The 25,785-nt window shown below is 34.7% G+C and overlaps 11 protein-coding genes across 11 annotated transcripts; 5 read left to right on the top strand and 6 right to left on the bottom strand.

Annotated features, from left to right (window-relative positions):
• Positions 1 to 138: 138 nt before the first annotated feature.
• On the bottom strand, positions 139 to 1,845 carry TAX4 (Tax4p; the record flags this gene model as incomplete). Its single annotated transcript, XM_003954678.1, has 1 exon — positions 139 to 1,845. One exon carries the CDS (start codon positions 1,843 to 1,845, stop codon positions 139 to 141), a length of 1,707 nt encoding a protein of 568 aa, XP_003954727.1.
• Positions 1,846 to 2,050: 205 nt separating this feature from the next.
• CWC23 (U2-type spliceosomal complex subunit CWC23) lies at positions 2,051 to 2,884 on the bottom strand (the record flags this gene model as incomplete). Its single annotated transcript, XM_003954677.1, has 1 exon — positions 2,051 to 2,884. The coding sequence occupies one exon, from the start codon at positions 2,882 to 2,884 to the stop codon at positions 2,051 to 2,053; it is 834 nt and encodes a 277-aa protein (XP_003954726.1).
• A 621-nt stretch (positions 2,885 to 3,505) lies between these two features.
• ALY2 (Aly2p) lies at positions 3,506 to 6,400 on the top strand (the record flags this gene model as incomplete). Its single annotated transcript, XM_003954676.1, has 1 exon — positions 3,506 to 6,400. The coding sequence occupies one exon, from the start codon at positions 3,506 to 3,508 to the stop codon at positions 6,398 to 6,400; it is 2,895 nt and encodes a 964-aa protein (XP_003954725.1).
• An 82-nt stretch (positions 6,401 to 6,482) lies between these two features.
• On the bottom strand, positions 6,483 to 8,417 carry EXO70 (GTP-Rho binding exocyst subunit EXO70; the record flags this gene model as incomplete). Its single annotated transcript, XM_003954675.1, has 1 exon — positions 6,483 to 8,417. One exon carries the CDS (start codon positions 8,415 to 8,417, stop codon positions 6,483 to 6,485), a length of 1,935 nt encoding a protein of 644 aa, XP_003954724.1.
• Positions 8,418 to 9,172: 755 nt separating this feature from the next.
• On the top strand, positions 9,173 to 11,635 carry TRL1 (tRNA ligase; the record flags this gene model as incomplete). Its single annotated transcript, XM_003954674.1, has 1 exon — positions 9,173 to 11,635. The coding sequence occupies one exon, from the start codon at positions 9,173 to 9,175 to the stop codon at positions 11,633 to 11,635; it is 2,463 nt and encodes an 820-aa protein (XP_003954723.1).
• Positions 11,636 to 11,669: 34 nt separating this feature from the next.
• Positions 11,670 to 12,641, bottom strand: ARG3 (ornithine carbamoyltransferase; the record flags this gene model as incomplete). Its single annotated transcript, XM_003954673.1, has 1 exon — positions 11,670 to 12,641. The coding sequence occupies one exon, from the start codon at positions 12,639 to 12,641 to the stop codon at positions 11,670 to 11,672; it is 972 nt and encodes a 323-aa protein (XP_003954722.1).
• Positions 12,642 to 12,965: 324 nt separating this feature from the next.
• On the bottom strand, positions 12,966 to 15,143 carry SIP4 (Sip4p; the record flags this gene model as incomplete). Its single annotated transcript, XM_003954672.1, has 1 exon — positions 12,966 to 15,143. One exon carries the CDS (start codon positions 15,141 to 15,143, stop codon positions 12,966 to 12,968), a length of 2,178 nt encoding a protein of 725 aa, XP_003954721.1.
• A 770-nt stretch (positions 15,144 to 15,913) lies between these two features.
• Positions 15,914 to 18,064, top strand: DPB11 (protein kinase activating protein DPB11; the record flags this gene model as incomplete). Its single annotated transcript, XM_003954671.1, has 1 exon — positions 15,914 to 18,064. One exon carries the CDS (start codon positions 15,914 to 15,916, stop codon positions 18,062 to 18,064), a length of 2,151 nt encoding a protein of 716 aa, XP_003954720.1.
• Positions 18,065 to 18,214: 150 nt separating this feature from the next.
• GWT1 (glucosaminyl-phosphotidylinositol O-acyltransferase) lies at positions 18,215 to 19,684 on the top strand (the record flags this gene model as incomplete). Its single annotated transcript, XM_003954670.1, has 1 exon — positions 18,215 to 19,684. The coding sequence occupies one exon, from the start codon at positions 18,215 to 18,217 to the stop codon at positions 19,682 to 19,684; it is 1,470 nt and encodes a 489-aa protein (XP_003954719.1).
• A 114-nt stretch (positions 19,685 to 19,798) lies between these two features.
• On the bottom strand, positions 19,799 to 23,149 carry SRS2 (DNA helicase SRS2; the record flags this gene model as incomplete). Its single annotated transcript, XM_003954669.1, has 1 exon — positions 19,799 to 23,149. One exon carries the CDS (start codon positions 23,147 to 23,149, stop codon positions 19,799 to 19,801), a length of 3,351 nt encoding a protein of 1,116 aa, XP_003954718.1.
• Positions 23,150 to 23,553: 404 nt separating this feature from the next.
• Positions 23,554 to 25,581, top strand: TOK1 (Tok1p; the record flags this gene model as incomplete). The annotated part of the gene is made up of 1 exon (XM_003954668.1): positions 23,554 to 25,581. One exon carries the CDS (start codon positions 23,554 to 23,556, stop codon positions 25,579 to 25,581), a length of 2,028 nt encoding a protein of 675 aa, XP_003954717.1.
• Positions 25,582 to 25,785: the final 204 nt, after the last annotated feature.

Genomic DNA, 25,785 nt, shown 5'->3' with positions numbered 1-25,785 from the left:
GGGATTTTCTAAGCGGAGAACCCGAAATTCTTTTTTTTTTTGTTTGCCCAAGAAAATCAAGCCGGGGAATATCAGAAAACAGCAGCGTTTTGCACGATGGAAGATGAGACTGTCTTTATCGTCTCATATTGAGTGTATTTATAGATGAGATGAGACGTGTTTTATGCCGCTGGAGAGATGTTTGAGTTCCCTTCTCACCAGTTTGCTCCTGACGTTTTTCTTTTTCTGCTTACTGTAGAGTTCGTTGTATGTCTTTTCTTGGATGATGTTCATCATGTTGTTGTCCACACTGTCCCAGAGTGGCTGTGAGATATATTCTGGAAGCTTCCTACCGTAGAGACATTGGTCGACCAACCACATACCCAGAATGAAGGATTTTCTATTCAATGTGCCGTCTTTCCTCAGATCAACCAAATCGTAGATCCTGGTTAAGAGTGTCGAGGGAAGGTTCGATCGATTCCAAATGTCCATTACGATTTGATTCAAGATAAGCCCCTCTTCGGGTAAATTGAGTGTTCTCCCTGTATTTTCCTCCACTTCCTTTTCATCATCAGTGTTTTGTGGCCACCAAGGGAGTAAATTTAAATATGTGAATCGATTCACGATCCACATTCCTTCATACCGTTTCCTCTCGGCATCAGACAAATACATTACAGAACGATGCTTTTTCCAAGGTTTGTCCTCATTAAACTTTCGTTTTATTTCGTAGTCATGTCTCATTGTCGTTCTGAACTTCACTGGATTCGATGTTGTAGAACTATCTTCAATGTCGCCTTCGTTGTATACAACATTATTTCTGAAAAATTTATGAGTTAACGATTTCACTTTATATCTCTTTGATTTCTTCTTCTTCTTCTTCTTCTTATAGCCCTTTTGTAACTCATTATCAAACATGTAGGTCGAATCGTCACTACTTTGATTTGAAAAAGTGGGACTTAAAGTAGGAGACTCTCGTACAACAAGTGTTGCCGTTGGTTCCGTTGGAATTAAAGATTCACTTGCAGTAGAATATGAAGAAGAGGACGACGATGACGATGATGATGCTGGCGACGATGCTGATGAGGAAGAAGTCGAGGAAGAAGATAATGAACGTAATGACATGTTTTCCAATTGTTCTTCATGTAAAAATTCCGAAGGATCCGAAAATACTTGGGCCTCTTGGAAAATATTAGGAGGTGGTGGAGGTCGTTTTCTTGTTGGGCCTGTTCTTTCTATACCGACAGCAAATGGTACAGGTCGTAGAACGGGTCCATCTTTGTTGCCTTCGTCATGAATATCATTATTATTGGGAGTCCCCAGCGAAATCATTTTATTATCGTTGCTATTTTCTAACAAAGAAAGGTTAGACAGAATTTCACTCGGTTGAGGCGTTTCTTCAGTTTGCATACTTGATATTGAGGTTACATCTGGACTATTTTGTTCGAATACACTCTTCAGCTTTGATTCGTGGTCAGCAATGTGGGAATGTGCTAAAGCTGCAGCAATTGACGCAATATCACTTTCGGAAGCTGACGCATGATTGAGATTAACAGATGTGTTGTGTATTATTGGTGATGACGAATGTAATAAACGCTGTCGATCTAATAAGATCGGAGATCTACTGGGATTAGGTCTTCTTGATGTCTTCTGTGAAATAGAATCTCTAACCGTTTTCTTTAAAGATATAGGCTGTGAGGCTAGTTTATAGTTACTATGTTCGGAGGTTAATTGGTTCTTTGTTGACCTGGAATTATTGTTATGTCTTTGGAAGATAGCTTGTGCTGCCCTTAGTGAATCGAACTGATCTTTTTCATTCAGTAGAGCTTGATTTCTCGTTTTTTTCTTGCTTGTATTGCCTAATGCCATAATTTCTGTCCATACCACCTATCACACTGATGAATTATTCGAAATAGCTCTGTTCAAGAGTCTTCCATATATATCTACTTTGAAATGCTGGCCCTTGCAGAAAGGGTAAAAACACCGAGAAGAACCTCATCGCTCGTAACATGAAAAAAAAAAAATATTATTATATAGTGGTTTAAATGGTTGGCAAAAAGATCACGAAGATAGATTAGTCTATGACGATTGGGTCTTGGTGGTCATTGATTGCATTAAGAATATTGTCATCAAGTTTGAATTTTAAGTTTTCCTGTGGTTCTGGGTAGTAATGTAGAGGAGTTCTTGGCGATACGTCAATCACTTCATCGTCCAATAGATTTCGGCATTGATCGAACTCTTTTCGAGACTGTAATGGAGTTTTGAACACTACGTAGATGGCTAGTACATTGCTGTCGTGAGAACGATACTCATTTCTCTCGGAATAATAGACATCGAATATTTCATCTGTTACAAAATTAAATTTCTTTAAGACGTAATCCTTCAGCTCTTGATTATTTCTTAATTTTAACTTTTCATTCCAAACTTCAAAACGTAACGTACACGAGTCATATAGGCTGTGTTCTTCTGGGTCGGTGTCAAGATTTAAATGCTGCCAATCACCATAACTCATTCTGAAATGTTTCAATTTACGCAATTGTTCACCATATTTCTGCATTTCATTGAGATCGTAATGCCCGCTTTTCTTCTGCGGTGCTCTCTCCCTAGTTTTCAACCTGGTAATCATTTTATTCCTATCTTTATTGTCTCGAATGTACTGTCCCAACCATTTATCGTAAACGGACCTCAAATGATCTTCTCCCAGAATCTGCATCGCCATTGACACAGCGTGGAACCTTTCAGCATTTTGATCTGTCGTCTTGTCTGGATGATATTTCAGTGACAGTTTCCTGTACTGCCTCTTTAAATCCGCAGTGGAAATTTTCGTAAATTTGTCCAGTGGTAACTCCAATAAATTATACAGATTCAGTTCATCATGAATAACTTGCTTCAACAGACTCTCGGACATCAAAATCTTACCCTATAGTTTCAGTTATTTCAAGCTACTTATTATCGGATGACCACGAATCCGTTTATCTTAAGAGGCATGTATACTGTGTAAATAAATGTATGAAAGCAATCGGAAAACTCTGTCACGTGATAGTCAAACATCCCAACATCTACCACGTGACATAAACCCGGGCCTCTTTATTATAACCCTAACGCCATCCCCTCTGCAGATCAGCTTGCCCCGTCCCAGCCCTGATATTTCTTTCATTCCAACCCTACGAGACCGACCCGCGGGAAATAAGTTTTTAGCTCAAGAAATTTTCCTCGGCGGTTTCTTGGGCTAAAAAAATCCCACGGATTCCACTGACGACGGCACAAGTCGAAATTTTGATGATACATTGATAACAGAAGAGGTTAGCATTTGCAATTAGATTAAACCCGAGAAGTTCATTGAATTATAAAAGACTTCATTGAATTGCAAGTTTCCCCTGTATCGACACATCTACAATCCATAAAAAACAGTTACTTCCACGAGTACTTTCTTCAAATTCCTATTACACTCCTCCCCGTCAGAAGAAATCATTCATTGATTTATCCTTAGCTATCTTCATATCCATGCTATAAAAAAAGAACCCAATAAATGAAACAGACTCAGTTCAATACTTTATCAGCGCCTCTTTTTCCTCCAGAAAAGGATATAACTATTTCTATTGACGATGAACCGTTAAACCATTCAAATACCGTGCAAGTTTATGTCAAATTAGTTGAGCCGGTTATTTTCTTACAAGGTTTTAAACCATCATCTCGTTCCCATACTAACCCAGTGGATGATACTGGTAAACCACCCGCGTTACTTAGAGGTTCGCTCATTATACGTGTATTGAAACCTATAAAATTGAAATCAATTACTTTGACATTCAAAGGTGTCTCGAAAACTGATTGGCCAGAAGGTATCCCACCCAAAAAAAACGAATTTGTAGAATCAAAAGATATAATCAACCATGTATGGCCATTCTATTCGTCTTCTATCAATCCAACAAATAGCGGTGCCTCTATTTATAAACCTGCATATTCGACTGACATTACATCTCCCTTAAATCTTTCGCCAAGAACCTCACTCGAACAACAACAACCTATTCCTCCAAGAAAGGTTAGGACAAGAGCCCTGTCAGCTACTTCGATAACGTCTAATTCTTCTTCGAAGGCAAGAAGTCTGTCTCCTCTCAATCTTTTCAGAAGAGTGGCCTCCTTCGGTCATGATGATAATTTTAACACCAATAATAATAACGAGGACGCCTACAGTACTATCTCTAGCACTAGCAACACCAAACACACTTTAATCTCGGACCTTTTAAGTAGTACATTTTCAAATGATGCTACACCTTCTGTAAAATCACTAACAAGCAGCAATAATACTACTAATAATATTCTTAATTTAAACAATAACACTGACATTTTGACCTTCCAACCAGGTGACTACATCTATCCATTTGAACAACCACTCTCACAAACATTACCTGAAAGTATCAGGGCTGATTTTGGCTCTGTTGAGTATTCTCTGATGGTTACAGTTGAGAAATTCACCCATTTTAAACATACAATAAACTCAAAACTACCAGTACGTATCATTAGAACACAATCAGACACTTCAGTAGAAGAAAGCGAACCCATTGTCATCTCCAGAGACTGGGAAAAGCTTCTATATTATAATATTATAATTGCATCGAAGGATATTATATTGGATGCTTTCTTACCCATTCATTTCAAATTTGCTCCTTTAGATAAACTCGTTCTACATAGAATTAGAGTCTACATTACAGAGACTATGGAATATTATTGTAGGAGTCAAAAAGTTCATAGAGTTGAACCAACTAAAAAAGTTTTATTGGCTGAACATTGTGGACCTAGATTGAAAAATTTACCCCCAAACTTAATTCATTCAACTAAAGCTAAATATATGGGTAATTTATTGAAAGAAAATTCAGACGATGATGATGATAATGGTATAATCTCAAATAAGGAATTTGAATTCAAAGTCTTCGTTCCAAATAAATTCAAAGAGCAAAATATGACGCAGCGTTTACATCCAGATACTGCACATGATAATATAAAGGCAAATCATTGGATCAAAATTTGTCTTAGATTATCAAGAAATATTGACGGTAAGCGGAAACATTACGAAATTAGTATCGATTCCCCAATCCATGTTCTGCATAAGCTATGTTCTCATGCAAACACTTTGTTGCCCAGTTATTACAGCCATCTCTCCGTTAATCAAGGCACTGTACCATCATCTGAAGGCTCAACACCTCAGGAATTATACCACAATTCTAACATTTTTTTCCCAAAAGAAGTCATTCTATCACCATTACTTTCACCAGAAGTTCAGCCATTAGACATCAATATTACCTGTAATAGACAAATTGCTAGAACAAATACCATACATGATAAGACAAACAAAAACGCCAAATTTTCCAAAAACACTTCCCAGGAGAATCAAATTGATATTTTATCATCGCCATCATTAAAGCCAAACTTATTTTACCCCGAAAGAGTGCCAAAAGAATTGACCTCACCACAAGCTATACCTTTATCACCAATAAATTCTCCATCATTGAGACCGATATCCTTAATATTGGATGATAATGGTCAACTTGATAATGATTTTTCCTCTCCGCCACCTCCAGATTTTGACCAGCCGCCCGAAGAGCCACCATCATATACTGACTCAATAAGAGCAGGTGGGACTAATAGTAGTTTGGACCTGTTGAAGAATAACACTGCCAAAAAATTTCAAAGAATCAAACTAAATAAATCTCTTGACAAAGTATTCATGAACAATAGACGGAAATCAAGCTCCGTACACAGATCAGAATTGACCAGCTTAAATCTGGACGCAGAATTAGAGAATTCCTTCAATGGTGATGATGAAAGTTTTGACATTGGATCAAATTTCAGTTTCAGTGGATCGAATTCCATATCCCAGAATGTTCCAACGTCAATTTTATTGAAGAATCAATCGCCAATTTTAAGACCTATGACCTCAAATAATACCACCGATCTGTCTCCAACGACGACCATTGGAGGAGATAATGCTATAGGGACTTTGAATTCTAACAATGCCACAGTTGCGACATCGAATAGGTCATCGGTATATATTGACATGGCCAATTCTTCCCAAATCAATCCAATTTTGTTACAACCTTTGCTAGAAAGAAATACTACTAATACCACTAGCATGGAAGAAAGTATGTTACAATCCACAATGGAACCATTGGACTCTTCAGTCGATATCACTTCATTGTACAACCATAACTCGTTCAGGTTTGCGGAACTTGAGCAAGATAGTTACAGTAACAATGATGATAACGATATATGTCGAGCAGCGAGTAATGATGTGAGCACTTCCTTGAATAATAGTAATAATACAGATAAATCGTTGGTAAATCTGTCAGAATTGACAGATTCAAATGATAAACTGGTGAATGAAGCTGAGAGTAAGTTATTAAAACGCATCAATAAAGCCTGTACTTAATATTGTTTTTGAGATCTTTTCTTTCTTCTTTACTATTATTCTTTATACTTAATTTATATATACTTAAACGCTTAATACTATTCTATTTAATTAATTGATTTATAGTATTCGATAGTTCATCAGGAGTATACTTAACATGTTTTCTTGGATTCTTGAAGTAGTCCTTGTACCTGTTATAGAATCTTTCGTATAGTGGAATGACTAATGCTAAAATTTCAAACCTTAGTTTTTTCATCAGACTAGGATCAGAAAGTCTATATTGTTTGTTTTTTGATATAAGGTGTTCAAATCCATCATTGAACTTTCTGAATTTTTCTTTTATTTGTTCTTTATCCTTTGTCTTCTTGGTCCCTGAAGTGTCAATAACAATAGTATCCAATAAATTCACCGTTAATTTCTTCCAATCTAAAATCATATATTCAAGATATCTTTTCTTTAATTTTTCTATCCTGTCGTGTCCTTCTTTGCCTAGTATTGAGTTAAGTTCAGATTTTTCAATGATTTGTTCCACTAAAGAGAGGTTCATCAGGATAAAGAAACCTATTCTCTGCTTCTTAGAATCCTTACTAGCATGTGATCCTGTATGGATAACGTTTTCAATAGTACTACTATTACGATTATCTGAGGTGTGTGTTTCATTCAAAATCAATTCAGCCTTTTTATCTAGCTGGAAAATAAGAACGTCGATCGTATCACTAACAAAGCTAGAAAATAGTCGCTCACCCTTTTCGTTAGCTTTGAGTACCGTCAAAAATTCAGAGTTAAAAGTGAAATTTTTGTTATCGTATTTTGAAATCCAATCACTCCTATCAAGAGATTCGATAGCACTAATGCAACCGCTTTTAAATTCACTGAACTTTCTTAAACGTGACATGGTGTCAACTGTAGGTTCAGTAACCCCATTATCGCTGGGAATCGTATTCAGCTGATTAACTTTTTTGACAACCCTTTCTAATGTGAAACCAAAAATTGATTTAGTAAGTTTTTTAACCTGTGAATTGCATTGTCTGAGCGAATCAAGTGATTGTAAAGCTTTATTGAAACTTAGGGCTTTAAAAATCTTGGAGAGAGTTTCTACCATTTCAAAAGTGAAGAATAAAACATTGTCCAAATTTTGTTCAATCAGATTCAAATTTGTTTGGAAAAGCTTTGCATAATTGTTTAATAGTGGTGCTAGAATTGTAGTTACAACTGATTCTTTCAAGTTTGGATATTGGGAGTAAATATCATCGATTAAGGATTTTTCATTGGCTATGAATCCCAATAAAGCTTCGGTGTAATTGATCATACCACTACTTCCCTTTTCATAAGGTGCATTCTTGGAAGTAGTAATTTGCTTTGAGAATGGTTCAAGGAAAGCCATGCATCTCAAAATTTTATCTGAACGTTCCGATACAAGGACCGATTGAATTAGAGACTCCTTAGAGTTGTTGTAGAAATAATCTAAAATATTGGACAGCTCGACGATTTCTTGGTCATCATAATAAGGAAATGGGATTTTCTTATTCATATGTATTTGGGGATCGAACGGCTTAATTGTATTCAATATTGCACTAAAATATAGTCTCAATTCCGTCTCACTATATTTGATTAAATCATTTAAATGATTTACGATACCATGAAATTCGGAATTCTGGGGTTCGTTAGAAGACTTGATGTCTTCTAACATATCATCCAGCTTATGTATAACTTTGATGAACTGTTTCAAGCCTATAGTGTTGATACCTTTTCTTAATATGATTTCATATTTGGAAGCTTCCTTAGCTAGGTCCTTAACGGATGCTACAGAGTTGATGGTACTTTCAATGTTCCTTTGTAAAGTAACAAGTCTATTATTTCTTGATATGATAGGAGTAAATAACTTAGAGGATTGACTGGAGGTTGTGGATATTTTCTTCAATGATTTATTGATCTCGTACGCTAATTTGGTGGATTTTTCCAGCCCTTGTGATAAAACCAGTATATCAGCCTCGTCTATATCAATAGCGATATTATTAGTAACTTCTGTCCCATTCATTCCGTATGAAATGGCGATTTTCTCCGAGCTACCAGTATTATAATTCTTGGGTTCCCTTTACATATAGCATTTCTTCCTAATTGAATCTCATAAATTTAATTTTTCAATGAAAAAATATAAAAAATATGAACCGAACAGGATTCGAATGGCGTAGCCTAAGTATAAGAGGCTGCAGTTAAGTAGTAATCGCGGCTCAAAAGAGGTACCGTGGGGTTGAAGCAAGAATCACACTTGTTTAGGCATTTATTTTACAGGTTGTGCCAACTCAAAATTCAAGAAGACTTGGGCAAATGCTTTTTAGTAGCGCAATAGCTGCAAGTTGGCAGCATACCAGAAATCAAAAAGAAAAAACAAGGCATATAATTCCATAAATGTAGTCACATTGGGTCTGTGAAGACAATGGCAAGTTCAATCACTTATATTCAGATAAAAACGTGTGAAGCCGTTAGTTATCACAATTGCGATAAGTAAAGCGGTTTCTCTATGAAAAATGCGTCAAATTTTGGAGGAAAAAAGGCCCGGCCATTCAAATTTCTGCTTTCTACCAGACAATACGTCTAAATGAGTAGTTGAGTGCTGAATGAGCTCTCTGGATTGCTGATCTTTCATTTGTAAATCTACCTAATTGAAGGAATTTCTCGAAATTTTTGAACCCGTTCCTGAAAAAAATAAATCGATGAGATATAGAAGAATAAATCAAAGTGACGTTCAGAAAAATCAGCCTTATCTACTATTTGAAATCATTCTAGTCTATAATGTCAGGTGCAGAGTCAGTAGCCGAGCTGGTAGCGAAACTAGAAGCTTCGACGCACCTTCCAAACCGTGGTAGAGCCATCAAGATCCCATGCAAATTGTTTCATAGCGATAAAGTTATTAACAGTTGGAAATTCAACGAATGGGATTATGGTAAGCCTAACAAGATTGCCTTACCTATCAATGCACGTGGGTTTTTTACTTCTGCAGATAACTTGCGTATTGTTGCCAGAGGTTATGACAAATTCTTCAACGTAGATGAAACCCCATTTACCAGATGGGAATGGATCGAACAAAATACCAAAGGACCATACAATGTTAGTGTGAAGGCAAATGGTTGCATTATTTTCATATCTGGGCTTGAAGACGGTGAACTCGTCGTATGCTCTAAGCATTCGACCGGGTTCAGGGATGATGTAGACAGGAATCATGCTGAAGCTGGTGAAAAGTTCCTCATCGAACAACTGACGAGACACGATATTGATATTAAAGAGTTTGCAACCACATTGTATAGGGAAAATGTTACTGCTGTTGCAGAATATTGTGACGACTCTTTTGAAGAACATATTCTGGAATATGGAAGAGACAAGAGAGGTCTGTACTTACATGGTCTCAATCCTAATGAAATTACATTCCAGACTTGGGCTATGGAAAGAGTTGATACATTTGCTGAAAAATATGGATTCAATAAACTCGAATCATTTAATATTGATACAACCACAGAATTGAGAAAGTTCCTAGAGACAGTTTCAACGAAGGGTTCTTTCAATGATCAAGAAATTGAGGGTTTTGTGATTAGATGCCACAGATTGGAAGGAGCTGAGGCCTTTTTTTTTAAATTCAAGTTCGAAGAGCCTTATTTGATGTACAGACAATGGCGAGAAGTAACTAAGGATTATATTGAGCATAGAATCAGAGTTTATAATTTCAAGAAGCATAAATTCATTACTAACAAATATCTTGATTTTGTGATCCCTATTTTAGAAAATGACCCAATTATCTGTGAAGAATATATGAAGGGATTTGGTATAATAAAATTAAGAAACATGTTTCTAGAATCCTATGGTATGACAGGCTTTGAAATTTTGAATCATGAAAAGATACAAGAACTAGAATTTAAAAATTCCATCGATTATGAAAAAGTCGATTCTAATACTAAATTCCTAATCTTCCCAATTGCTGTAATTGGTTGTGGCAAGACCACGACAGCTTTAATTTTAAAGAATTTGTTTAATTGGGGTCATATTCAGAACGATGACATACATAATAAGAAGGACAAGGCAATTCTCATCAAAAGATCTTTGGAATTATTAACGAAGGACGATACAAAGTGTGTCATAGTGGATAGAAATAATCATCAATTTAGAGAACGTAAACAACTTTTTGAATGGGTAGAACAATACAAAGAACAATACCTTTCGTATGATACAAATATCAAAATCATTGGTATTTCATTTGTCAATTCAATTGATGATCTAGATAGGATCAAGAATGTTACTGTAAATAGAGTGTTACAAAGAGGAGATAATCATCAAACTATTCAACTAAATAAATATGGTGAACGGAAAGTAGTTGGTATTATGAGCGGATTTTGGAAAAGATTTCAGCCTGTTGCTGAAGATAGAATTCCAGACAATTTATTTGATTTATTAATTAAGCTTGATGTGAATAATGAAAATCATGAAAATTCGTCGTTGATTAATTCCATGACAATTATTAATGAACTTCATGAAAAATATCCGATATTAATACCCAAAATGCCCACGACTATGGAACTAGAAGATGCATTTAAGCAAAGCATAGAGTTTAAGATACCATCAAAGACAAAGGAGATGAATATGAATAATAAGCTAACAAAAAAAATAAACCCTGCATATTTTTCCGCAAATCTTGACAATAAAGATAAATTGATCGTGGCAATCATGCAATTAATGGAGGATGACAGTTCTAATAATCATGGTATCAATTTTGAACCATTGGAAAAATTACTAGATGAAAATCTTTTCCAACCAGGTTTCCATATTACTCTTTCGCATGTAGCGCAAGGTAAAAGAGGTGATCCAAGAGATAAAATTTTGTGGAAGGAATATTTGAAAGAGTTTGATCCTCAGTTGACAGAGATATCAGCTAGGGATAATTATCAAGAGACATTATTCAAGACAGATTATAGAGTGAAGTTTAAACTCGATAAATTATGTTGGGATGATAAGATTGTTGCCGTTATGGTTAAATTTGAAGATACTAATTGCGTTACGGATAAAGATAACGTGACAATAACGGGTTTAGAATGTTCCAACAAGTTCCCACATATCACGATTGGCAGATTGAATAGCGATATTAAGGCCTCTTATTCAAATAGTTTATGTGAAAGAATTATGAAAGATGATGCTGATGGAGAAAGCAGTTATTATTTAAACTTCAATGATTCAGAAGAGTTTGTCGCAGACGTGTGTATCAATTTATAGACTACAGAAATATATATAAATGTTATTAGAGAAATTAAGCATTGAAGTTACCTTTATTGATGACGAAGATATCAATTGCAGCCATGGCAGCGTATAATCTATTTTCAGCTTGTTCGAAAACGATAGAGTTTGGACTATAAAAGACATCATCAGTAACTTCTTCCTTGTGTCTTGGTAGACAGTGCATAAATTTGAAATTAGCGTCGGCCATATATGCTAATTCGCTATTGATTTGAAAACCTTTAAATTGGTTTAATTTTGTTTCCTTTTCCTTTTCTTCACCCATTGAAATAAAAGTATCTGTAACTAGTATGTTTGCATCTTTAGCAGTAATCTTTGGATCATGCGTAACTTCAAAGGAGGTCTCATTTTCTTCTGAAACCTGAGAAGCTGCATGTATAATATCGGAGTTCATTTCAATACCTTCTGGGATGGCAACAGAGACGTTCATTTTCAATTTTAGACATGCAATTAACATATCGTTAATGACGTTATTTGAGTCACCAATCCAACCAACTTTGACATTTGTGAGGTCATCTGTGAATTGTTCTTTTATCGTCAACATATCACAAATGGCTTGTAGTGGATGATATGTATCGCACAATGAGTTGATGATTGGGACGTTTGAAAATTTTGCCAGTGATTGGATTTCTTCGTGGGAATTTACTCTTGCGAAGATACAAGAGACCATTGAAGAGACAACTTTGACGGTATCGTAAAGAGATTCATTTACCCCGAGTTGGATATTGTCTTTACCTAGAAACATTGGTTGGGCACCGAAGAAAGATGCAGCACCTTCAGTAGAGACTCTAGTTCTTGTTGATCTCTTACTAAAGATTAAAGCAACGGTCTTGCCTAACAATTTGATGTGATTTGCTTGGAAATCATTTGGATCACCATTTTTGAATATGGTCTTATAGTATTGGGCCTTATTAACTAAAGCTTCCAACTCTTGGGAAGTTAGATCTTTGATGGAAATTAAGTGACGGATTGGCATTTGTGTCATTGGGAAAATTTGTGACGCTATCGTTGTTACTTGTACTTAACGGTAACAAAAATTGTTTCTGAAATGGAAATTCGCTTTACGGCAACGCGATTTGGCTTTTATACGTGTTCCGTTAAGTGAAAAAAATAGCGAGTGAGTCATTTATCATGCAAATTGCTTAACAGTCATTTTTCAGTCATTCACTGAAAAAAAAACATAGGCTGTCATAATGGATGAATCATTTTATGTCGAGAGTCCTTGCAGTCCAATTCCTGAGAAATGTATCAAGATGTACATGAGTCTATAAAAAATATATGCATGTATACACCAAAGAAATTCTCTGTATCATTGAGTAGTAGTGGAAGTTGTATTGTCTCTACCGGTATTGATGTCATTTGTATGACTATAACTGCTTGGTAATAATAATAGATCAACGAAATTTTTGTTGGTAGGTTGATAGTTCTTGTTTTGGAATAATGATACTTTTCTCTTCTTGAAAGGTATTTCCAAAGGATCATCGTCATCATTATCTTCTATATAACCGTCATCTTCAGTTTCATTATCTTGAGTGGGATTGTTATTGGTGGTAGTACCATTTGTATTTGCTAATATTGGTGATAAAAACCTCAATGAATTTAGAGATAAATTTTCATTAATTGGTGTTTGTGCGAAGATATTAAATTGATCCATAATTGCATTTGAATCAGTTCTAAGTAAAGTATTATTGTCCTTTTTAAAATTATAAAAATTATTGATTTTTTCCAAATAAATGGAAGGATTTAACGATTGAATATTTTTAGTGTTGGTTAATTTTATTTTAAATGATTTTAAAATCTTTAGTAATTTTGGATCTTGATAATTGTTTTGATACCAAATTTCACACCAATTTTTCAAGAATTTCTTAAATTTTTTAAATTTCCAAAAATCCTGTGAATTTGTATTGCTATGGATCCAATTAATTAAATTATTGAGACAAATATCAATAATTTGTACGTTATCTATTGGTAAGAAATGTGAACAATTGAATTGTAAAGGTTGTTGATCAATTAAGTTTGAATTTTTTTGATTCATTAAAATTAAATAATAAAGTGACAAAATTTCGTAAGAAATTTCATCTAAAGTGTCAGTAACTTTAGTTGAAGTTAGCACTAAGAGTGTTAATATCAAATAGTATAAAGTTAATTGAATTTCAATGAAATCATTTTTTTCCAATATTATCAATTCGTTTAATTGATGATCATTTAAATTATGATACAGTTTTAAATTCATTAATTTTTTCCTAAAATTTTCTAGGAGGAAAATTATTTTAGATTTATTTGTCGTATTTTTATTTTGATTAAAATTCAAAAAATCTATACCATCTAAATTTTTAACCATCAATTGGATTAGAATTTGGAAACAATTTAAATTTGTCAATTTTAGATTTTTAATTTCTTTTGGTTGAAATTCGTTAATTAAAAAATTAAATTTTGGTAACCCATTTAATAAGGAATACCAAGAACTTAAAAATTGGAAAGACCAAAAAGTTACTATATTTCTTGAATCATCCTGAATAAAATTTCTTTCTGATAATTTAATCAATTGTTTTGGATTGATATATAAACCCATCGATAAAATATTTGAGTATGCATAATTTAATAATTCAGTAGACCATGAATGTGATTCATATGAATTTGGTGAGCCCATGAAGTAATGACATGATAATAATAAGACTTGTAAAGAATTTAAATTTGAATCGTTGGTGAATATGATTAATTTTGTCAATTTAAATAATTTGACATTATTTAAACAATTCCAATTGATCTGAATAATATATAACAAGGACAATAGGATTAAAGGATCTTTATTAAATTCTATATTATCAATCAATTGAAACAATTTTGATTCCCAATGAGATTGTGGATATAATATTGGTACTAACGAATTTGATTCTTGTAGAAATTTTTCAATGGCAAATTTTATTTTAATCTTTAAATTTGTGATATCATTTTTAAAAGTCGAAATTAAAATTTGTGGTAAAAAAAACTGCCAATTTAAATTCAAATTATTAATCATTGCATTTAATTGTAAGTCAACAAGCCAATCATTAGCAGTGTTGCTGTTTTTATTATTGTCAGCATTGTTATTTGATTCAAATTTATTTGAATGCTGGTCAAATATGTGATTGTAGGATAAATTTCCTAAATAACAATTTTGGTAAGAATAATTGTTGTGAATATAGAAAGTGTCATTAATGAAGGGAAATGTATTTGGAGATTGTATAGGTTGTTGGTTATCGTTTTGTTGTTGTTGTTGTTGTTGTTTCAGTAAATCTTGTAATCTAATAACTTCATTTTCTAAAGCTTGTGTGTAGCCCTTTGGTAAACCTCTTCTTGATAATTTTGTTGAAATTGCACAATTGAAATTGATTTTTTTACAATTTGAACATCGTGGTTTTTGACCGTCACATTTAATTTTTTTCAGTCTGCATCTATCACAAGCTTGTGATACTCTAAATTTTGAAAGTTCACTACTAGTATTCATGAATAAATGACAGACATCCTATTTGGATGTGGAGAAAACCAAGTATAGCTTTATAGGAACGTAAATGATTGATGTAACTGGAGAAGAGGAACATGAACACGAAAAAAAGATCAATCAAAATGGGAATAAACTGTCCCCTTTATATATTTTCATATTTTTTTTTTGTAGGGAGGGCCAAATGAAACAGAATATTGGAAACCTCGGCGGCTAATAATTGTGCCGTCGCTGCCCGGACAAAAGGAACAGTGTCTCTGCGGTTTTGCTCTCTCAGTCTACGAATATCCGAGCGCCAAAGCAAAGAGAGTAACGGAAAAAAAAAAATCCCGGTGCAGTGACTCCCTTCTCTGCGGTGTGGTCACCCTGCCACCCTCCCAAGCATCAGCGGCTTTTTCGTAACCAAAGAGCAGCAAATCTACACTTGAAGGGGTGCGTGGGTGGAAACGTGCCGTTCATAATCTTCTCGGTCAATGAAAACTGGGAAATAACCAATCAATCAATCAATCACGTGGGAAAAACACGAATATACGTATACAACACCCAAACACAATGGTAACTCTCCACGTGACTTATATTATATCTTCAAAAACAAAAAAACAAAAAAAACATAGGTCACGTGTAACTTACAATTTTTCGTTGTTATTATCCGCAATATCAAGCATCGCGTGGAATTATAAACATTATCATTTCTAGTTATTATGCAAGATATCTTTACATTACATATAAATACATACATACATATATATATATATATATATATATATGTCATCCCAATGAAACCATTCCATGATATAACTTTCTGTACAACATGTATCAAGGATGAAACACTCTTCAAGTCTATATACAAAAAAATCATCAAATTAGGCGGTACTTGTTCAAATGATCTGACAAGAAAAGTTAACGTACTCATCATCGGTAATTCTAACGATGCCATACATTCTCCAAAATACAAATTTGCAGCAAAATCAAGAAATGACATCATTTTCATCTATTATAGAACGATTCTAGAACTCTACCAACTCTGGAAATCAGGTAATGACATTACACTTCAATCTCATTATAAATTTAAATCAATTAAAAATGATAGAATTAGAATGTTAAACGTATTAGATTTAAAATTCTCATTTTTCACATTGAAAAATTTTTATATCTTTATTGGTAGAATCCATAATTTTCATAATATTGATGGTATTCAAGATTTAGATCATATTGCAAATCAATTAAATTGTATTAATTGTAATTCAAAAGATTTCAGGAAAGATATCAAATCAAATTATCCAAATAGTGATATTATTTTCATTAATGATAATCTAGATGGTTATAGAACAAAAGCTGCAATAGAATTAAATATCCCAATCGTTCATTATAAATGGTTATTAGATTGCCAAAAGAGAAACGCAATCTTGCAATATGATCCTTACTATCTTGTAGAAAATGTACAAGATAAACCATTCGATAAGATTGGCTCGGATGCTTACGATTTTTGGGATCAAATCGGCGAAATGAAGCCAACTAGTCTTTTAGTGAATGAATCAACCACATCTCATGTCAATTTAACAAATAAATTCAAACCACAAGCCGACAAACTATGGAATAGAGCATTATCTTCCACTGAAAATTCATCTGTCACGAGAGAAAATAAGCATAATTCAATGGATCTTCAAATGGATGCAAACGATTCATCCAAAGATTCAAACAGAATTTTTCAAAATTGTATCTTTCAAATTCATGATAAATTCCCTCAAAAACATCATGATATCCTCTTCAAAGTCATTACTGAAAATGAAGGTATCATTTCCACTTCAGATTCTTTAGAACCACAATATCTAATTGTACCAAGTAACATACCATTAGATGAGATTGATCTCCCGAAGGATATTCACCCTTCTTTAGTCACAGATTTCTTCATAGAAAGATGTCTCCATTACAAAAAATTAATTAGTCCAATAGATTCATGGTCCAAACCTTTTTTTCAAACGAAAAATTTCAAAATATCATCCACTTTAAACATTTCGAATAATCAAGTATTAAACATCTCTATAACTGGGTTTTATGGCGTAGAACTCTTACATCTGACTAAAGTTTTCAAAATTTTGAAACCAATGGGTATCAATTTTACAGAGTATCTGAATGTGCAAACTGATGTCTTACTAATAAACATCTCATCTTTATCAAGTATACCCATGTCACACCCACTGTGGCAAAATGAATATAGTGACCTTTTCAAACAGAATTTACAAAATAATAACTTAAGCCCTGTCTTCAGAAATTCTATGAAGAAAAAGATTGAATTTATCAAAAATAATCATTTCATACCTGTGGCAACACCTGCCTTCTTAATGGACATATTCAAACACACATCGTCTCAATACCTTCCCCGCCAGAAACCTACTGTTTCATTAAACAATGTTAACTGGTGTATAATGTGTCCAAAGGGTGAACCAACCAAGTTTAATGTCAAAATTTTACCCACTAACAACATGGTATCAGATAATTATAAAGTCGACACTACCGTTTGGAAAACAAATCAAACGACGTCCAATTTAAAAGACACTGCAAAAGAAGTCGTCAGTAAGATAAAGTCGTCTAGCTCGTCAAATCCACAACGAACGAAAAGAAATTTTTCAGTTTCTGTTAAAAGTGAAGAAATACGAATAGATCCAGTCATAAAACGGGCAAAATTACAAGAAAACAAGCATATACAAAACGTCAAGAGAAGCTCCAGTTGGGGTACTATGATGTCAAACGAAACTTTCGATAATAATAACGACAACCACGATAATGATGACAACAGCATCCAAGCTACAGCGCAAAATGATAGTTTTGGTAGCCATACTCAAATAACGTACGGAAGTTCCACAACTACTACGAGTGTACCGTCAAAAAGGTTGACCAGAAATAACGTCAAACAACTAGATTTGTAACTTGTGCAACTTCATTTTCATGTACTGCATTCGCATATAAAATATGTACAGATATACCAATGATCGATCTATATACATGAAAAACTCAAAAAAAAAGAAAATCAAACAGCACCATTAATAGATAGACGTAAACAGCACGGTGGGAAGACGATGTCCTCATTAAAAGGTAGAAAAGAGGAGTTTGTTACTGGTTTAGTTGGTGGATCAATAGGTGAAATCAATTTAGTTACCTCAGTGGCTGTAACATCCTATTTTTGCTGGAATCTAATACATAGTGCCGATAAGAGTAATGACGGTTTCCATCCAATTCTGGATTTCGCCCTTAATTGGCTTACTCCTCTATTATCTATGACATTATATGCCAATGATATTCCCAAATTGACAACTCTGATGTTACTTCCCACACTATCATACTGGTTATATTATATCTTCGATAAATACAAGACAGTCAAGAAGAGCAAAAGCAGGAGTAATAGTAACAACAATTCTCAACAGTTTAAGTTGGTAAGAAAACCATATATTACAGCATATCGCTCCGGAATGCTAATTTTGACTTGCTTAGGTATTTTAGCTGTTGATTTTCAAATATTCCCTCGTAGATTTGCTAAAGTTGAAACTTGGGGTACCTCTCTAATGGATTTAGGTGTTGGATCATTTGTCTTTAGTAACGGTCTCGTATCTTCACGAACTCTTTTGAGGCAAAAATCAAACAAGACTAGTTTTTGGAAAAGAATAGGAAGTGCACTAAGGTCAAGTACAACTTTGTTGTGTCTTGGTCTGCTAAGACTATACTTTGTTAAAAAGTTAGACTATCAAGAACATGTTACCGAGTATGGTGTCCACTGGAATTTCTTTATCACATTGGCGTTACTTCCTATTGTTTTAGTTCTAATTGATCCAATAGCGGAGATCATTCCAAGATTTATCATTGCATTAGTAATTTCCTTCATTTACGAGTGGTATTTGATCAAAGATGAGAACTTTTTGAAGTTTTTGATTTTAGCTGAAAGAAAAGATTGGATAAGCTCAAATAGGGAAGGCATTGTTTCATTTATGGGTTATTGCGCAATCTTCCTGTGGGGCCAAAGTACCGGTTTTTATCTTTTGGGTAATATTCCAACAAAAAACAATCTGTATACAAACTCTGTTACAGTCTTAATTCCAAAGAAAAACAAAAAGGTCAGTACGTGGGATAAATTAACAACGGTAACACCGTTAAAAGGTTTACTAATTTGGTTTTTAATACTTGTCGTATTCGCTCAGACTATTTTCACCTTCCATCCACATAATATATCGAGAAGATTTGCTAACCTCCCTTACACTATTTGGGTTGTTGCTTATAATGTAGGATTTTTAACCGTCTATTGTGCCGTTCATAGGTTATTTGATAAAGCATGTGATGAGGACCCATCTAAATTACCTGACCAATTGGAAGCCATGAACTGCAACGGGCTATTTTTATTCCTTCTAGCCAACATTAGCACAGGCTTGATTAATATGTCGATGGCGACAATTGATGCAACAGACTCCGTTGCCATCATCACGCTCATCTCATATGCAGCATTTTTAGCCTTTGTTTCTACCTTCTTATACAAGAAAAAGATCTTTATTAGACTTTGATATGTACTCTTATATAGACAAATTTTCAAATTATGAAAAGTATAGAAAGAACATCAATATACCCTAAACCTTTTCATATAATAGTCTATAAAATGCTTAATTACGTGATGTTACTTAGTCGTCAATAACAATAATCTCACCATCATTCAGCTTAGCTTTCTTTTTGGCCCTGGATAACTGTGACAAAATGTCAAATTGACTTGAGGATGCTTCTTCAGTTTTAAGCTGGTGTTCGCTGAAAGATTTTTGGCTGGACTGATTAGATTTTGAATCCGCCTTCTTGATGGCTTTCATCAAAGTTTTGGCACTCGTAAGAATTGGTCTATTATCAATTATTAAATCGTCAGGATCATGCAATATTTCAGCTGCAGTCCTATCCCCAGCTACGGTATGATGTACACTACCATTCTTCTTGACCTCTTCATATCTCTTTTTATCCTCTATCATGATTGGGCTCACAATCAGTTTCCTGGTTACGCTTTTAGTTCTACTTATGCGCTTTGGTGAAGAGATAACTTGATTTTGACTGAAAAGCTCCTTTTTTATTGCTTCATTGGTAGAACCCTTAGAGGTAGCCAACATTTTAGGGTTGGATGCTCTATCATTACTTGCACTTATAGGGAAAGGTTTTTCTAGAATATTATCATTGTCAGTTTTGTTTTGTTTAATTTTAAACTCAGTGCCAGTAGTTGAATATGGCTTATGTGGGTATGAGGGTGCGTATGATTTCTTCTTAGTGGGAGACTCTTGTAACGGATAGGTAGTAGTTGGAGCATGTACTTTCGGCGGGCTGGGACTTAACCTCTGGTTCGCCTGCGGAGCATATGCCTTTTTTGGCCATAGCTTTGATGTTGATGAAAGTGTACTACCTTTTCTTGACATTGTCTGGAATTGTCTTTCCAGTACCGGTTTTTTATTTACTTCAGTTTGTAAGTGTGCAGCAGCCGTCGTAAAGTCCGATATAGGATCGTCCATTGCGACGGTATTTCTAGTAATATCCAGCGTAAACGAATTTCTTATGACCCTTCCGTTCCATATCATTGATTCTCTTCTATTTTCAATAAATTGAGCATAGTCTTGAACTAATTTTTTCAAAGAAAACCGTTTTATTAAGTCTGAAGGCACTTTTTTGTTCATCGATTTGTAAAGTAATTCAATATTCTTTTCGTTTTTCAAGGCATTTTGTTCATTTATTAATGTCTTGCGTACCTCTGGAGTTAGAAAGCGGCTTGGGCCACCTTGTGTGGGGTTTTCTCCCTCCTTTATCGATGAAAGATACAATAATAATTTTGCACGTGTCTGAGCTACAAAAAACATTCTACGTTCTTCATCTACAGGTTCCTCCAGACTACTGGATTTCTTGTTGCTTTTTGGCACGTTTTTGTCACTTGTATTGGTGCCTTCTTCTTCAGTATCGGATTCCGTTTCTGAGCTAGATTCGTCTCTGGAGAATATACTTGGTATTATACCTTCTATACATCCTGGAATGAACACCACTGGCCATTCCAACCCTTTTGCACCGTGAATTGTAGATATTGTCACACATGCTTCACCGTTTCTACTATTTTTTCGTTTCGAAGTACGGTCAATCTCATTGTCTGAAGAAGTAGACTCTGTTGCATACAGGGACAATGAATTGAAAAAAGTACGTATATAACTCCGTATTACGTTCGTATCCACTTGCTGTATATCCTCGATGAATGTTTTTTGGTCTGATTGGGAGTGTATGAAGTCTTCAATCTCATCAATTCCCAAAAAGTATTTCTTTAACAATAAGATGTTTTTATGCCTTGGATTTTCATAGTTCGCTTCTCTATTAGAGTCATTCGTATCAGATTTCTTTCCACCATCAAAATATAGGTACTCATTCTTCATACCAGATCGTTCATATAGTGTATCAAATATGTTTTCAAGAGACGACTTCAACGGTGCCTTATCGAACGATCTAGAGAAATTTATCATCTGTATGAAATCCTTAATTACTGATCTTACTTTTGTAGTCATGGTTAAATTGATAGCACCTTTCTCAATATCTTGTAAAAGACTAAATGGTGTCTGTGAGGGATTATCTTCGAATATTTTTTTTATCTTATCAGCAGATGTTTGTCCCAGGCCTTTTGCAGGGTAGAGCAACGAAGAAAGTATTGAAAACTTTTCATTATCTGAATATGCACATTTTATGAGATGCATCATTGCTGATATTTCCTTTAATTCCCAAAATGCTCTTCCCTTTACAATCTTATAAGGTATCCTGTGTTCAATCAAGGCAGTTTCGATGTTTTTAATTTGCCTTCTTTGTCTAACGAGGATGGAAAAATCGTTATAAGAGAAGAGATTTGGTAAGGCTTTGAGGTATAAAATTTCTCTTGCAATAGAAGCGCTTTGTAGAAATCCTACTGGAAAATTAACATATACTGGTGGGAATTCCACATCGAATTGAGCACGAAGAGGTGCTCTGTGCGTACGTCCTTTTATTTGTTGTTGAATAAGAGTTTCACTTGTATCTAAAATTTTTTGAGAAGAGCGATAATTCTCGACCAACACAACTTGGGAGCAATGTAGTGGAGTTTTTTGTTGCATCTGTTGGAAATTCTGCGCTAGAGCGTTTCTAAACGCATAAATACTTTGATCTGGATCGCCCACCACAGTGATACCTCTTGAAACGTGATGATCACCTTTGGCAAACAAAAACATCAAATCCATTTGTATGCTGTTAGTATCTTGAAATTCATCAACAAGGACATGTTTGATGTCTGGAAGACATCTTTCTTTTGTTAGCAATCTAAATGTGTACATGAGTAAATCATCAAAATCTAGAGCATTCAATTTCCCCAACTCTGATTGGTATTTCGTGTAAAAATGGGCCAAAGCCGGATCATGATTAGAATCATTTTCATATTCCTCTGGTAAGAGTGCATTTGACTTTAATCTGGATATTTCCTTTTTCACCATTTGTGGATGGACGGCCCATTCGTCTTTATTTCTAGTAGGTCTACATAGATTTACCGACCTCTTATAAGAGTTTGCATAATCTCTAATTTGATCTGGCATAGTCTTGATCAAATCATGAATAATTGCTTCGACTTCCTTCTCCTCGACTATTCTCCATCCACGATTTAACCCAACTTTAAATCCATATTTCAATAGGACTCTTAGACATATGCTATGGAATGTCCCTATCGTAATCTCATCTACTCTAATAGCCGTGCCGCTTAGCATCTTGGCGAGCCTATCCATCATTTCCTTCGCAGCTTTATTGGTAAAAGTCGTGACGACAATATCTTTAGGTTCAATTTTATGATGCAGCAGTAGATACACTACTCTTGATGTCAAAACTTTGGTTTTCCCGGTACCAGGACCTGCAATAACTTGTAATGCATTATTCGGATCAAACTCGACGGCAATTCTTTGCTGTTTATTCAATGTTGCGAGAAGCTGTCCAAGGACCGTATTTGGCATCGCCATGACACCACTAGCAATGCAGTTTGTTGCAACTTATGGGGCTAATTGACTTCTTCTGTCAGCTAATAGTCTTGGTGTCTGAAAATTTCTTTCGTGATCTTATATTTACATTTTGTGGATTATACTGTGGTGCAAGGGTTTCACTACCACACCAATCTTAAAAACATATATAATTAAGATATCTGGTCAATTCTAGAAATCCACGGGGGATTTCCCTCTCGAGAGGACTTCTCAGGCAGTGATATGGCTTTTCAATGCTATTTGTTTACCAGGAAATAGTAAACATCATCAATGTATGATAGATTAAGTTTTCGGGGTCGATATAAAAAAAGATTAGATAGTGAAATACAGAGACATTGCTGGAAGGTCAAGTGCATGTATAGGACGGTTTTGCTAGAGACGATGCTATGTCCGAGGCTAATGGTTATAATGAAGAAGTGCCCAATAGGCAAGCAGCTTTAAAAGTGGCGCTTAGATTTAAAAATGAGAGAATAAGTATAATAAATGCAGACCCATCGTCAAAACCTTTCCTGTTTTGGTTTATAATATCGTGCTATTTTCCGGTGATTACCGCTTGTTTGGGCCCTATTGCTAATACCATTTCTATTGCGTGCGTTGTGGACAGTTGGAGAATTGAGGAAGTTGTGGAAAGTGACGGTACTGTCTCAGTCCATAATATTAAAGACCCCAGGTCACTATTCGTAGTAAACGTAATGTCTCTAGTGTTTGGATTCGTTTCGAATATAGTTTTAATATTGCACTATTTCAAAAAGTTAAGTTATCTCAAATCACAAATCATTAATATTGTTGGATGGACAATAGCAGGAGGTATTCTATTGATAGACGTTGTTATTTGCTCAGCACACTTCATGAAGGCCGGAGAACATAGATCCATTGGATTTTGGTACGCATGTATAACTTCTGGTTTATATCTAGGCTGTACATTGACTCTGACACTGCATTTTATAGGGTACAAGCTAAAAAAATACCCACCTACTTTTAATTTGTTACCTAATGAAAGAAATATTATGATATTCACTGTAGTCATGTCAATATGGTTGATTTGGGGCCCTGGTCTCTTTTCAGGACTACTTAGTATATCCTGGGGTAATGCGTTGTATTTCTGTACAGTGGCTGTTCTCACTGTTGGTTTTGGGGATATCTTGGCAAATAATGTAGCTTCAAAGATTATGATCTTAATTTTTGCCATGAGTGGTGTTCTAATCTTGGGTCTGATTGTTTTTATGACAAGAACAATTATTTCAAAATCTGCAGGTCCCATTCTCTATTTTCATAAGACTGAACTGGCGAGATTAGCAGCTTTACGTAAGAATAAAAATGGTGAAGTAGACTTAACTGGAAAGGAAGGTTTCATGGAAATGCAAACCATAAGGAAAATCACAAGAAGGAAAGAAATTATATACTCAGTGAGTATGACTTTATTTGTTTTCACATTATTTTGGTTGTTAGGAGCCTTGGTTTTCCATTTTGCTGAAGGCTGGTCTTATTTCAATGCTGTTTATTTCTGTTTTCTGTGTCTCTTAACGATTGGATTTGGAACCGATTTCTCTCCCAAGACAGGTGCAGGGAGAGCTTTCTTCGTGATATGGGGTATTGCTGCGGTTCCCCTTATGAGTGCAATCTTATCTACAGCTGGCGACCTATTGTACGCATTTTCTTCTTCATTACACATAGAGAGGTCAAATAGAGCTTATATGAACTTAAAGTATATTTTTCTAAATGGTAAAGAAAAAGTTCAATCATTACTCATCACCCAAATGGGTATATTTACAGGTGCTGAAGACGAAGCTGAGGAAGAGCAGGAAGAAGAGGAAGAGGAGGAGGAAGAAGAAGAAATGGAGGGAGGAGCGAAGGGTCAAAATTATAGCTTCAGAAATGAATATAATACATTTGCTCAATTAAACTCAAATAATTCAGATGTGTCGAAAGGAGAATCATCGAAAGAATTGGATTCACTGGACGATTTTATCGAAGATCCTTTTGCTCTGCAACTTATTAGAACAAACGATACATTTTCAAAAAGATCTATCAATCAAATGTCTAAGTTGAAAAAGATAAAGTTCATGCTGGAGACAATTAGGAGATTACATCGAATTTCGATGAAGGATGAAGATTTTACGTTAAATTTCGAACAGTGGTCTGCCTTAATTTCTCTTGCTAAACCAGTTGAAGGCATTGGGCCCGAAAATAGCGATTTCTGGGTCTCAGAAAATTCACCCTTACGGTACCCAATTAACGAAGCCCAGTACGCATATTTGAGGTTATTCAAGCATGTAGAAGAGATGGTCGAAGAATTAATGACCGAAGCGGAAGATGATTCCAAGAATTTAAATATACGACGAACCAGCCTTGCAGGAAGTCTGAATAAACGAATATCCCCCACGGAAGAATCGCATAACCGGGACAGATTATGAAGTTCTAACACTAAGATGTATGCCCCCGTTTTAATGTGAATGGGTTGGTGGTTTTTTTACAAATTTTTGATAATATTTGTTTATTTTTTTTATATAGACACTATATACACCATTATCGTGTGAATTTTTAGATGATCTGCAAGCGATGTACAAAGCGAAAAATATATCTCATTATACATTATGGGATTACATTTAAGAATTGAA

The sequence above is a fragment of the Kazachstania africana genome, chromosome 1 (assembly GCF_000304475.1).
Source record: "Kazachstania africana CBS 2517 chromosome 1, complete genome".
Classification (NCBI taxonomy): domain Eukaryota; kingdom Fungi; phylum Ascomycota; class Saccharomycetes; order Saccharomycetales; family Saccharomycetaceae; genus Kazachstania; species Kazachstania africana.
Note: the sequence above shows the minus strand (reverse complement) of the source record. Positions and strands in the feature narration are given on the sequence as shown.